At 39.5% G+C, this 13,875-nt stretch overlaps 1 protein-coding gene across 9 annotated transcripts in view; it reads left to right on the forward strand.

Annotated features, from left to right (window-relative positions):
* Nucleotides 1–13,875, forward strand: part of LRP11 (LDL receptor related protein 11) — a 64,332-nt gene that overhangs the window by 24,435 nt on the left and 26,022 nt on the right. For all 9 annotated transcript variants that reach the window (XM_082474769.1, XM_082474765.1, XM_082474767.1 and 6 more), the window contains exon 5: nucleotides 786–992. In XM_082474769.1, the coding sequence (XP_082330895.1) occupies nucleotides 786–992 (207 nt within the window). The remainder of the gene's footprint in view (nucleotides 1–785; nucleotides 993–13,875) is intronic.

The raw sequence follows: 13,875 nt of genomic DNA on the forward strand, positions 1-13,875 counted from the left end.
GCTCTTTTTCTGCCTTGTTTCAGGTATAACTTCATGTGAATGAGCTATGCCTTAAATTAAATGAGCATTTACTATGTCTTTAATGCAAGTTACAAATGTCAAATTTTGATATTACTTAACGTTTTTAAGAGATTCTTTTCAATTTTCTAAAAGATTCTTCCCCATCCTAAAAATGCTGTTTAGCATATGCTTTTTTAAAAACTGAAATGAGGGACTTCCCTGGTGGTCCAGTGGTTAGGATGCGGTGCTTCCCATGCAGGGGGTGTGGGTTCAAACCCTGGTCAGGGAACTAAGATCTCACATGCTGCACGGCCAAAACAAAACAAAACGAAAAAAAAAAAAAAAACTGAAATGAGCTAACGTTTTCTTTTGATAGATTTTTTAGAAAATTTATGACATGAGGGTGTGGTTAGTCAGAGCTGTAAATCAGTCTTATAATGCCGTGTATATAAACGCTCACCGCAAGAAACGAAGAAGAGCTGTGGAAAGTTTAATAAAGTACTGGTTTGAGCAAGGATGACGAATCTCAAAACCTTAGGTTTAAGTTGTGTCTTTGTCTCTTTATGTGAACTTTCAGAAAGCTAATTATTAGAAGAGACCTGATAACTCATTTGAAAACAAGAACAAATAGTTTTTTATGGGGCTCTGATATATCGTAGATGAATAGGTTATCATTCCCAAATGTCCATGACTTTAAATCTACTGCAAATTTAGTGGTTTAGCTAAAGTTTAGCTAAAGTTCAGAAAAGAAACCCAACAACTGATAGTAGCTCTTTCACCCTCAGTGAGCCTTGACCGCAAGATGGTGACCCACACGGCTATGGCACAGCCTAGACCCACCGGACCAAGCAAAGATGCAGGCAGGGGCTCCTTGCGGGAAAAGTCCCAGAAAGCCACCGCCCCAAAACAGCCACCTGCGTCATCAACCACGGAAAAGAGGAATCATTCCGCCTCTTGGGGACCAGAGAGTCTCATTGATCCTGGGATACCAGGTAAGGACTTGAGGCAGATTTTCACAAAGAGTCTCATTTTCTATAATGACACTTGGCTCAAAATAAGGTTCTATTTGAAGAGTGTTAAGGAAATATCTTAAAAGAAAGGACGGAGTTAAAATGAAGAATTTGGCCAAAAAGAAAAAAAACTTGACATTTTCTCTGATTATTTATAGTAAGGAACACCTACCAAATACGTTCATACATACGTACATATATACATACTCCAGAGGTATCAATACATTTATTTGTAAATAAGTTAGAGTTTAAAAGTTTCAACACCTATGTTAAGGAAACTAACGCCCTAAGTGTTAAATTTTAGGTTATTTTGAGGCGAAGCAGCATAACCCCTACCTATTTATGTAAATCCTCTTCACACCAAGCAAGTGAATGTGAAGAAAATATTGTATTATGTTGAAATGGTTGCATGTGCTAGTATCTCAGTATTATGCCTCCAATTTAACTAAATCTATCATCTTTTGCTTTTTTAAAAATATGGCTAATAATATTTTAAAATACATGCATGCTCCTAAAGCATTACAGGATTCTATTGTTTAAAAATTTTTTACACATTTATATTTGCATGATTGTATGACATAGGAGACAGAATATAGATTATCACATTTCTGTATGCTTTTGTGAATGTCTTTCAGTACTCAAACTCTGCATACATTTTACTGAAATAATCTGTCACTATTTCAATGACTACTTTATGAAACTTTTTTGTTCATTATAGAAGATACAGAGTTTGCAAATAATTAAAAAGGAAATGACTTAAAATACCACCCCTTTATTGATAACAACTTTTAATATTTTGGTATATTTCCTTCCAATCTTTTGTTTATCTACTTTGTAGATTTTTTTTTTAATTTTTAAATTTTTTTTCACACTTTACAAAGAGCATCCTTTATTGTGCATAAAAGTCACTGAGAAAAATAAGAATCAGAGTCACTGGGATTTTCAAAGAGATGAAATGCACATAAACATAAAAAGGAAGAAAAGCCATCAGATATGGTCTGATATTTCTGTTCTTTAGGAACTATTCTGTTTCTGTCCAAATCAGGAAGGATACTCTAAAAACACTCAAGTAGTAGACATTTTCATTCCTATATATATTATGTTCTCAAGGCATTTTGTCTTGTTTGATTTAAATTACATATCATGATGTGGTCAAAAACAGACATATTTCTATTTTGAATTTTGAAAGTCAGAAAGGTCAAATAATTTTCAAAAAGAAACAGGTCAATACCAGAGTCAGGACTCATCATTAACATTACTAATTCTCTATCTCAAAATTTGACCATGAATGTTATCCATTATAAAATTTGAAAAAAATACAATTGCCTTAGGTTGTCCTATTTAAAAGTTAGATCACAAAAATGACTTGTAAAAATTGAGCATTGAGGATGAAATGTAAGATAATTTTCTTTATTCACATTTCTGCTCTTATAAGAGTCATCTAAAGTGAGTATTTCTACAAGTCTCCATTCTGACCAGGGCATGTATTCTGGATAATATCTCTATACATATATCCACTATATGGTTGTATAACTTACTATTGATTTAGCAATTATTTAAATGTAAGCAATAAAGTACTTTAAATTGTTATAGACAAAAGAAAATCAATAAGTAATCACCAAAGAAGAATATCTGTTCTACTCCCTGAAACAATATATTATCTATAAAATGTATTTATGTTAGAAATTGAAAACTTGAGATGCTCTGTCTCTTCAAAGCTTCCTGTAAAATAAATGTATTAAATTCTTACTTATATTTCCCAACACATGTGCATGCTCACATACAGATGCACATACAACATACAGATGCACATACAAACATTCAATAAGTAAAGGGAAAAATCACCTAAATAATCACATAAGAAAGATCTTTTTAAAGCCCTCAGAATGTGTACTATCACTCTACAGGTTTGTGATTTGTTAAAAATAGATCTAAATTCACCAAGTAAGCAAGATAACTTCATGATCAGTCTTCAGAGTAGTTCTTAGAATTTAAAAATTTCCTATAAATAAAATGACTTACAGATCTCTTTGTTACTCACATCACTCTGTTATTGGTCAAATCAGTCATACAATCAACTGGGTCATTCCATCATTGGATGACTTGAATAATTTTTTTTTTTTTTAATACAGCAGGTTCTTATTAGTCATCAATTTTATACACATCAGTGTATACATGTCAATCCCAATCACCCAATTCATCACACCACCACCACCACACCCCCGGACTTTGTAGATTTTAAAGTGCTTCGATACAAATATGTCTACAAAATATCCTACAAAAGGCTTTTCTTTCAGACAGTTTAGTTTAAGTGCCCTTCGGATGCCTGCTTTTGTTTATTCCTTGCTGGTACTGCCACCTAATGGGAGAATTTTGCCACTCCTTCCAAACCTTGGGATTTGTTTGAATCCATTTTCTCCATATGGAATGTTTGTATGGAGAAGACAGTCACCTAAGAAACAGAGTAAGGGGAGACCAGGTGTTTTGGGCAGCAGGGATGAAGTTGACAGAGAGAACTGAGTTCTTGGAGGCCACAATGGGTGAACTCTTGCTCCGTCACTGTGGACGAGAGGCACACATGAACTTGAATGAATTAGCTGAAGGCAGAGTGGAGACCAAAGGCCAGTCTCCTTTGTTAGGTTCTAGTCATGGCTCTGCCTTTAGAACCCTGAGTAGTTGCTTCATGTCTCTGGACCTCAGTTTCCTCATCAGTTAATAAAAGCTTCAACCAGATGACCCCTAAGGCCCTTCTAGCCTGGTATCTGTTTTGGGGAATATGAAAAGCCTGACGCTCACGCGTGCCTCCATTAGCCCTTGTCCGTGCTAGATATTGCCCTGTGATCCCAGCTTTATCTCCTGGGGGTTGAGGACTCAGCCTCAGAACCCTTTTGCAAATAATGCTCCAGGCTGCCACCACCAGTTAATGATAGTTGACACCCAATCTAAAATATTTTTGCATTTCTATTTTTTAAAAAATTTTTTGGCCTTGCCACATGGCGCAGCAGCATGCGGGATCTTAGTTCCCCGACCAGAGATCAAACCCGTGCCCCCTGCAGTGGACGTGCGAAGTCCTAACCACTGGACCGCCAGGGAAGTCCCTGCATCTCTATTTTTGTTCTTTTTGATAATAAGCCTTTGACTTGGGCTATGAAGATGTAAAGAATGGAGTTTCACAGATGCAAAGAGATTAATATCCAGTTACTATTTATACTGTGTATTATTTTTCCTAATCACTAAAGTAATATGTATTTACTGTAGAAAATTTGGAAAATATAGAAAACTATAAAGAAGAAAATTTAAATCATCTAGCAAAACTCACCATTAACATTTTGTTGCATTTTCTTCCAGTTACTTTTACTTATATACATACACACATACATTTATTCACTTTTAACAAAATTAGAATATTATTTTTACAAAACTTTTATTTTTCTCACTTATGAGTATTTTTATACGTTATTAAATGTCCATCAAAAACACAAATTTTGAAAGTCCAGGGTGGGAATTCCCTGGCGGTCCAGTGATTAGGACTCTGCACTTCCACTGCAGGGGGCACGGGTTTGATCCCTGTTCGGGGAACTAAGATCCCGCATGCTGCGCAGCACAGCTAAAATATTACATAAAAAAAAAATAAAGTCCAGGGTAAAGAAAGTGGGAAGGAAAGAATAGAACCTTGAAAGTGTTAGAAAGGGCTCCCACAACACGTGGTTTCTGTTTGGACAGCATCCCCCTTCTCCCTCCTCTTCTGTTATCCCTGAGACCACCAGACTGGAATCCCCAGCCTCCAATTTCATGTGATTTGAAATTATGTTATATTCAGCATAACATAGTAGACTTAAAAATGCATTATTGTTTGTGACCTATGCCTGAGTTTTACAAGGATCATCAGCTAGTACAGTAAATATGAACAAGTTAATTTTTCTGCTGCCTCCTTCCCCCGCAGACTTGTGAGGATAAATAACACTTAATTCATTGAAGAGACGCTAAAGAGATACTAAGATTAATACTAATAATGTGTACAGAAAGTAATGAGATGCAGTTTTTCATGTATCACATTGGCAAAGGCGAAAACATAATAATAATGCTTATAAGAGTACAGAGAGGGAGATACTGGTGGTCCAGTGGTTAAGAATCCATCTTGCAATGCAGGGGATGCCGGTTTGATCCCTGGTCAGAGAACTAAGATCCCACATGCTACGGGGCCACTGAGCCCACGAGCCACAACTAGAGAGAAGCCCGCGCACTGCAATGAAGAGCCCATGCGCTGCAATAAAAGATACCATGTGTGCAACTAAGACCGGATGCAGCCAATAAATATTTTTAAAAAAAGGAAAGAGTACGGGACTTCCCTGATGGCGCAGTGGTTAAGAATCTGCCTGCCAATGCAGGGGACACGGGTTCGAGCCCTGGTCCGGGAGGATCCCACACGCTGTGGAGCAACTGGGCCCATGCACCACAACTGCTGAGCCCGTGTGCCACAGCTACTGAGGCCCGCACGTCTAGAGCCCGTGCTGTGCAACAAGAGAAGCCACCACAATGAGAGGCCCGCCCACTGCAGTGAAGAGTGGACCCCGCTCACTGCAACTAGAGAAGGCCCACGCGCAGCAACGAAGACCCAACGCAGCCATAAATAAATAAATAAGACTTGACCTTTAAAAAAAAGTCTTTAAAGAAAAGAGTACAGAGAAACAAGTCTCACATACTTTTGGTGGGATTCAAATTAGTATAGTCTTCCAGAGGGCAGTTTCTGAAGCTTTGTATGTATGCCTTGACCCAATTATCCTGCCCTTGGGAATTTATCCCAAGCATGTTACTAAGGATGAAGTTAAGGGTGTGTGCGAATATTCAGTTCCACCAGTGAACACACACTCCGGCCTCTTAGAATCGTCGGAGCGGATCACAGCGTCGCAGCGGGGCTTGCGCTTGCTTGGGATGCAATAGCACAGCGGCTGTGCTGTTGAAGATGGTTGCAGTTGCAGGGCCTGTTGCCTGCATGGCCCAAGTCATCCATTCAAAGGCTGTCTGTCCCCTTGTATCTGACCCAGCCGAAGGAAAGAAATCTGGTTTCCAGCTCTGCAGAGTGCTAGAAAAGTGGCAGTGTATCCACATTCACACTGAATCTGCTTTTTTGTTTGTTTGTTTTTGTTTTCGAAATGAGAATTCATGTTCAGCCCAGCAGGTTAGCCAAATTCTTTAAGGATCCAGATTAAGGCATGGACTTAGTAGAACGCACAACGTTCTGTATAGAGGTGAGGGTTTCTGCCTGCACTTTCTCGGATTCCCATGCTAAATATGCCAAAGCCTCGCTGTTTGCCTTATCTCTGGAGGTAATGAGCGAGCAACTTCTACCTTTGCGTTACTATGGAAAGTATTTTATTCAGAGAGGACATTCTCACAAAGGATATTTAAAGGAATTTTTTCACATGCCCCGTATTTCATATTTTCATTCCGTTGAACTATCTTTATTCTAATTGAGAAACCATTTTGAAACTATATAGCAACACTTCTGGGAAGGTGGTTTGAATGTGTTGAAGCCTATTAAGCAGCACAGCTGAATAGTCTATTATGTTCCAACATGGTGGCAGGAATCAACTGGATTCTCAAATGAATGGAAATCCAGTTAAAGGAAATGTACTTATCACAAATGAAGATAATCAGATGGTTATTTCCACAAACTTATTTTGAAGGGAGTCGTCCTCTTTCGTTGACCTACTCACTTCTTTGGACAATGTCATCTAATGAGCTATAATCAGCAGATGCCTTTAAGCATACCCAAGTATTCTGGGGCACTGAGAGAAATATTGGTCTTGGAAAAGGCACCTCCTACCTTCTACGAGGTATCAGTCTAAAAGCTTTGGTCACTGTAGTGGGGACTACATAATTTTATTATTTGAAATCTATAGATGGTTTATACAGTAAATTCTATTTTGTGACATCTGACCCACTTGGGTCAGTCCCAAGGAACCACTTGGTTTTAAACAAAATGACATGGTTTATTTTATCTAGAAGTTAGTTGAATACCTGCAGCATTCTGCTAGGATTAAAATATTACCCTCCAGCCAAATACAAATATGTTCGTAAACACTGATAGTTTTCTTAGCCTGCCTCCAAGAATGAACTTGGAACTCCTTTAAACTAATCTTTGGCAAGCTGTAGAGGCTTTTTCAAGGCTGCCTAGTACAAACAATATGAAAACGAGCAAAGAGAATGCCAATGAGTTTTATGACTATAATGAGGCCTAAATAACATTTCCAGTATGAGCAGACCAGCTGTCACTGGTTAGCTGTGATCTCGTCCTAGGACAATCCAGAGCATTTCCTGAAGAGAGCTTCCTCTTACCTGTTTTGCACACATGCAGTGTGGTCTACCAGTGAATAGTGAGAAAGGACAATTCTGTGGTCTGTGTTAGTTGGCAGGGGTCACAGGAAGCTATAGAACATTCTGGAAGGCAGGCCCATATGGTAGCCACTTTCCCTGTTGGTTTTCCAACTTCCCTCTGGAACATGCCTGCCTGTTCTATGGTGACTGAAAATGAAATTAAAATAACTTCCATCCAGCTTCCAGCTCTCTCTGTGAATGCGTAGCTATGCATGATAAACATAACACAATAGATCATTCAGAAGAGGGGAAAAATAATTTCCTAACCCTTCTAAAAGGATCATTACCAAAATGGATTATTTGCATAAGTAAATGATGGAATTTTCTTGTTTTGTTCTGACTGCTGCGTTGGTTAGAGCCTATGATAGGATGTATGGAGGTGAGGCATTTTTCTGTGCCATTCCATATGCTGATGTCTAGGAAGACTGAATCAGGCAGTCTGGGAAATTATGGTCAGTTCCTTCAAAAATGTAGAAAACAGAAATTCACATTTCAAATACCAAGAGGGCAGGGAAAGTCCCCTAGGAAATTCTAGAGTCCATGACGGTTGTGTCTTCTGAAGTCTCCTGTGTGCACTGCCCTCTCCCTAATACCTGATCTCTCCCAGATCCTGTATCACTGGCTTTCTCTCCCCAGGGAATGAAGACATTTAAGAAAATACTTTTCAAATGTGACAACTGAAGATTCAAAATGAACTTGTATAGTTTTTTAAATGAACCCATCTCCAAGGCAAGGTCTCCTTTCCAAGAACAATTAACCTATTTCTCTACTGCATCCCTAGTAGAGCCTTGTCCCAGACCTTCCTAAGGAAATGTAAATTTGTGATTTTGCCTAGATTTGAGTATTAGTTTGCTAAGATATGAGTAAATAAATATGGTATCGACTATCAGTTCTCAGAGCTGTGACTTTGAGAGCAGTATGGTTCAGTGGAAAAGCTCCTGCTTTGGATCAGTCCTGGGTTCTAATTCTAGTACCACTGAATTAGCAACCAGGTAATTAACATCACTGAACTTCATTTCCTTACCTGTAAGAGGATAATATCTTCTCACAGTGTTGCTACAAAGATTGCATGAGATATTATGTGTAAATATAATTTATGTCTCTCAGTAACTGCTAGCGCTATATGAATTTTTGCTAGAACATTCAAGTCCAGTGGCAAGAGAACTACAAGCCTATAAGACCGTTAATTCAAATCAAAAATGGAAACAGTGTAGGGGTGGTCCCAGTCCTGAGTTCCTCTCCAGAATTAAGATGAACGATCTCTCATCTCCATTGGAAAGAGACAGAGGGGGGAAATTGTGAATGCAGTTATAGGCATACCTCGTTTTGTTGCACTTTGCAGATACAGCATTTTGTACAAATTGATGGTTCATGGCAACTTTGCGTTGAGTAAGTTTATTGGTGCCATTTTTCCAACAGCATTTGCTTACTTGGTGTCTCTGTGTCACGTTCTGGTAACTCTTGCAATATTTCAAACTTTTTTTGTCATTATTATTATATTTATGGTGATCTGTGACCAGTGATCCTTTTTTTTTAGTTGAAGTACAGTTGATTTACAATGTTGTGTTAACTTCTGCTATACAGCAAAGTGACTCAGTTATGCATATAAATACATTCTTTTTTTTAATATTCTTTTCTATTATGGTTTATCATAGGATATTGAATATTGTTCTCTGTGCTATACAGTAGGACCTTTTTATCCATTCTATCAATATATATAAGAGCTTACATGTGCTCACCCCAACCTCCCACTCCATCCCTCCCCCAACCCCTCCCCCTCGGCAACCACCAGTCTTTTCTCTATGTCCGTGATTCTCTTCCTGTTTCGTAGACAGGTTCATTTGTGTCATATTTTAGATTCTACATATAACTAATATCATATGGTATTTGTCTTTCTCTTTCTGACTTACTTCACTTAGTGTGATAATCTCTAGTTGCATCCGTGTTGCTGCAAATGGCATTATTTTGTTCTTTTTTATGGCTGAGTAGTATTCCATTGTATATATGTACTACATCTTCTTTATCCATTCATCTGTCGATGGACATATACGTTGCTTCCATGTCTTGGCTACTGTGAATAGTGCTGCTATGAACATAGGGGTGCATGTATCTTTTTGAATTGTAGTTTTGTCCGGATATATGCCCAGGAGTGGGATTGCTGGATCATATGGTAATTCTATTTTTAGTTTTCTGAGGAACCTCCAGAGTGTTTTCCATAGTGGCTGCACCAACTTACATTCCTACCAACAGTGTAGGAGGGTTCCCTTTTCTCCACACCCTCTCCAGCATTTGTTATTTGTTGGCTATTCTGACTGGTGTGAGTTGGTACCTCATTGTAGTTTTGATTTGCATTTCTCTAATAATTAACGATGTTGAGCATCTTTTCATGTGCCTCTTGGCCATCTGTATATACGGCCAGTGATCTTGATGTTACTATCACAAAAAGATTTCGACTCACTGAAGGCTCAGGTGATGGTTAGCATTTTTTAGCAATAAAGTATTTTTTATTAAGGTATGTACATTGATTTTTTAGACATGTGCTTTCGTACACTTAATAGACTACAGTATAGTGTAAAAACAACTTTTATATGCACTAGGAAACCAAAAAATTCATGTGACTCAGTTTATTGCAGTAGTCTGGAACTGAACCCATAATATATTCGGGGTATGATTGTATTTTATATTTTTCCATTGGATGAAAGACAAGCCAGTTAATCTTCTGAAAAGAATTGGAGACTGGTACATATTGGTGTTTTTTTTTTTTTTTTTTTAAAGTATTTTTTTTTTTTTTTTTAGAAATTCACGTTCTTCTATTTATTTATTTATGACCGTGTTGAGTCTTCGTTTCTGTGCGAGGGCTTTCTCCAGTTGCGGCAAGTGGGGACCACTCTTCATCGCGGTGCGCGGGCCTCTCACCATCGCGGCCTCTCTTGTTGCGGAGCACAGGCTCCAGACGCGCAGGCTCAGTAGTTGTGGCTCACGGGCCCAGGTGCTCCGCGGCATGCGGGATCTTCCCAGACCAGGGCTCGAACCCATGTCCCCTGCATTGGCAGGAAGATTCTCAACCACTGCGCCACCAGGGAAGCCCCATATTGGTGTTTTTATTTCTGGCCCATTATTTTTAAAAAATTAGACATGAGTTCTCAGCCATGTGATCTTTCCACTTCCAAATTTATCACTGGTGACAGTACTCACTGAGTGCCTGTCACTGCGCACTCCTGTGGTCTTTACAGCAACCTAGTGACGTGTTCATATCGTTATCCACATCTTTAGATGAAGACAGTGAGGCACAGAGGGTTTCAGACCTCAGACAAGGTCACACAGCTAGTAAATGATGAAGCCAGGATTTAACTTAGCAGTCTAATACCAGCCCCAGCGGGAGGACGGCTTGTGCAGCAAGCCTTGCTGTGTGCTCGAGGACCTTCTCTCTTAGCTACAGAGCCAGGAAGCAGCTACAGCGCCATTGAGCCCTGCTTGTATGTACTTTCTGTTAGGGCATTAGAAACACAGAAGAAAGAGATCCATGAGCACTGGAGTAGTTGGGTTGGCTACTTGTAGAGCTGTACTATGACTTTCTGGGCCCTAGGCACTTCATGGGCCCCTTCCTCCATTTAAAAAAAAAATATATATATATATATATAAACACACACACACATATATACGTATATGTATGTGTGTGTGTGTGTGTGTGTAAAATTACTGTGTTGGTATAGAGATGAATATGACACCGGCTGGATTCACTATTATATATTTATTATTATTATATTCCTGTTTTTTGTGATTTTCTTTTTTTTTTTTTTTTTTGGCTGCACTGCCCTTGGCAGTGAAAGTGCAGAGTCCTAACCACTGGACTACCAGGGACTTTCCTGGTTTTTGTGATTTTAAAAGAAATTAAAGGGAATTCCCTGGCGATCCAATGGTTAGAACTCGGCACTTTCACTGCCGTGGCCTGGCTTCAGTACCTGGTCAGGGAACTAAGATCCTGCAAGCCTCGCATCGTGGCCAAAAAAAAAAAAAAAAGGAAAGAAAAGAAATTAAAACCTTTTTGTGGGCCCCTAAAAGTAAAAGTACCATGGGCTCTGAGCTCTGTGCCCATTGCGCCTAGGGGACAGGTCAGCCCTGGCTTTGTGATGGTTGTAGGCGTTCAGTCATGCTCCAAGGTATGGGTAGAAAGAACCTGAATAAGTGGAAAGCCAAGGTTTCAATTCATGGCGTGAGCACATGGAATTGGGAATGAAAATTGCTTAAGCAGGGTACCCCAGCTGCCCAAACTGATGAGTGCTTGTCGGGAAGAGAAGGCAACATGGAGAGCCTTGACGATTTGACCAAGGGTTCTTGCACAGGCTGAGTCAAAAAGGATAGTAACAGAATTTAGCGACTTCAGTACCCAAAGCTAGCTGAGAAGGAACAGTAGTACCATCCATGATAAAGCTTTCATCCACCCGTGACAAAAGGAGAAAAGTAAGCACAATGTAATGAGTTTTTTATAAGGCTAAATTTATTCAGTTTAAAGAACTGTCCTTTTTATGTATTAAATCCTTCATGATTTGGGCTTTTAGACATATCCTTACTTTACAATGAAGTGAAGGTGATAGCCTTAGTAAATGGTCATTTCTTTTCATGTCTTTACTTGGCAAAATTAAAAATTGACAACCCTAAATTGGCCCCCAAAATTACTTGGAATTTTCATTGGTCCACAAAATCCGAAGGTGTTGAAAACACCTTGCCATGTGGACAAGAGCCTAACTTTACTATGGCCCCAGTGCTACAGCAGCCCTGTCATTTAGATTCAATATTCCCTGTCCCCATCTTACTGGGACACAGGTATCCACAGCCTCAGGTGACAATCACTTTCCTTCATGGACTGAGAAGCCCAGCCACTAATAGCAGTTACCTGGCTGTCTCTTTCCCCTTTGGTTCCTCGATGGTCACTGTCTTCTTTTACAGTCTCACCCTGGATGTTCCTCTTCTTTTTCCTCCCCTCCCTGTTTGGGAGGGAGTGGGGTTTCCACCACTACAGTAAAGTAGACAAGGGTAGAATTCAATTTGAAAGATACATCTGGTTCTCTAGCGTACAGGAAATTGCTTATGCCTTACTCATCTCTCTCCTCGTTGGGCTCGAGTTTACGAAGGAAGCCCAAATTATTGGCTATATTTAGGCTGGCACGCATGGTCTTTTAGAGGCACAGTAGAATGCAGTGAACCTGTGGCCTTGGCCGAGAGAGGCAAACATGGGCTGATCTAACTGCACTGATGCTGAGTGAGTGGGATGAGTAGCCTTTGCAGACACACTCCAGTAGGAATGTCTGAAAGCAGAAAGGCCAGGGAGGAGGCTCTGGCAGTTCCCGAGGCATAGGTGGTGGAGACCTAAGGCTGCGTGCGGCCCAGAGGCAGAAAAGAGGTTTGCTTGCTGTGGTGACTGATAGCATGAAGGGCTGAGTGAAAAGGAGCATTAATGATGCCTTAATGAAATAAAGGTATTGACAGCCCCTCCTGTTTAACAGCATTAACACGTGACTGCAATGATCATTTTAAATCATTGCTTTTTCTGGCTCTAGTAGGTATCTGGAATAACTTCGCAGTTTTCCATTTTGCAGTTGATTTTGTGATCCTTAGTGAATTCATGTATACTTCTTATTACAAATTACCAAGGAATTTTAGGTACTACTTTTGAATAGTCTTATTTTAGTTGCAGGTGTTATGAACATTTCTGTTGATGCCAAATGAGTAAAGAAGCTTTAATTTTTTTGTTTGTTTCTTCATAAAATTCCTCATGTCAGCAGATCATTTCCAGTTCATTTCCATTAAGCAACATATTTTGCAAAAATCTCACTTGAAATTAAACTACAGCCTGAGGGTAACTCCTTAATTACCATACTGTCAATATAATAAGCACACAAATGCTATGAATTCCTAGATGGCAAATAGTAGAATGACACAGCCATGGCTCATCAGAACCTGAGATAAAAATCCTGAGATTTGGTCTTTCTTTATATTTGCTCTCAGTAGTATAACTGAATAGAACAGTTAAACAGTTAACAGCCTGTCATTAAATCAGAAGTGCTGGTTTCCACCAACAAGCAGTTAGACACACCTGAGTTTAAATCTCAGCCCTATGATCCACTGACTACTTGAATGAACCCGGGTAAGTGCTGAACCTCTCTGAGTCTGACCAGAAAAAAATGCAGCTATTAATGCCTGCCAAGCAGCGTTGAGGTAAGAAAGTGAAGTAGCATGTCTGAGTGCCTTGTGTATGCTCACCGTTCATTTTCTAAAGAAAAACGTTTCTGGACTGTTTCTGCATTCCATGGTATAAAGTCCAAGACTACCCTTGACTTCTCTAGCTGAAGTCTTTCCTTCCTTCTCTGGGTCGGGGAGGGAGTTCTGGGACAGTGTGCTTTTTCCCCCATCTCTGTCCAGTGATTTTAAGTCCATCCTTAAAAAATAAATAAGGACAGCAACAGTCAGCTCTACCCACCACCAGAGC

Source organism: Balaenoptera physalus (assembly GCF_965194825.1).
Source record: "Balaenoptera physalus genome assembly, chromosome: 9".
In the NCBI taxonomy this organism is placed as follows: Eukaryota; Metazoa; Chordata; class Mammalia; order Artiodactyla; family Balaenopteridae; genus Balaenoptera; species Balaenoptera physalus.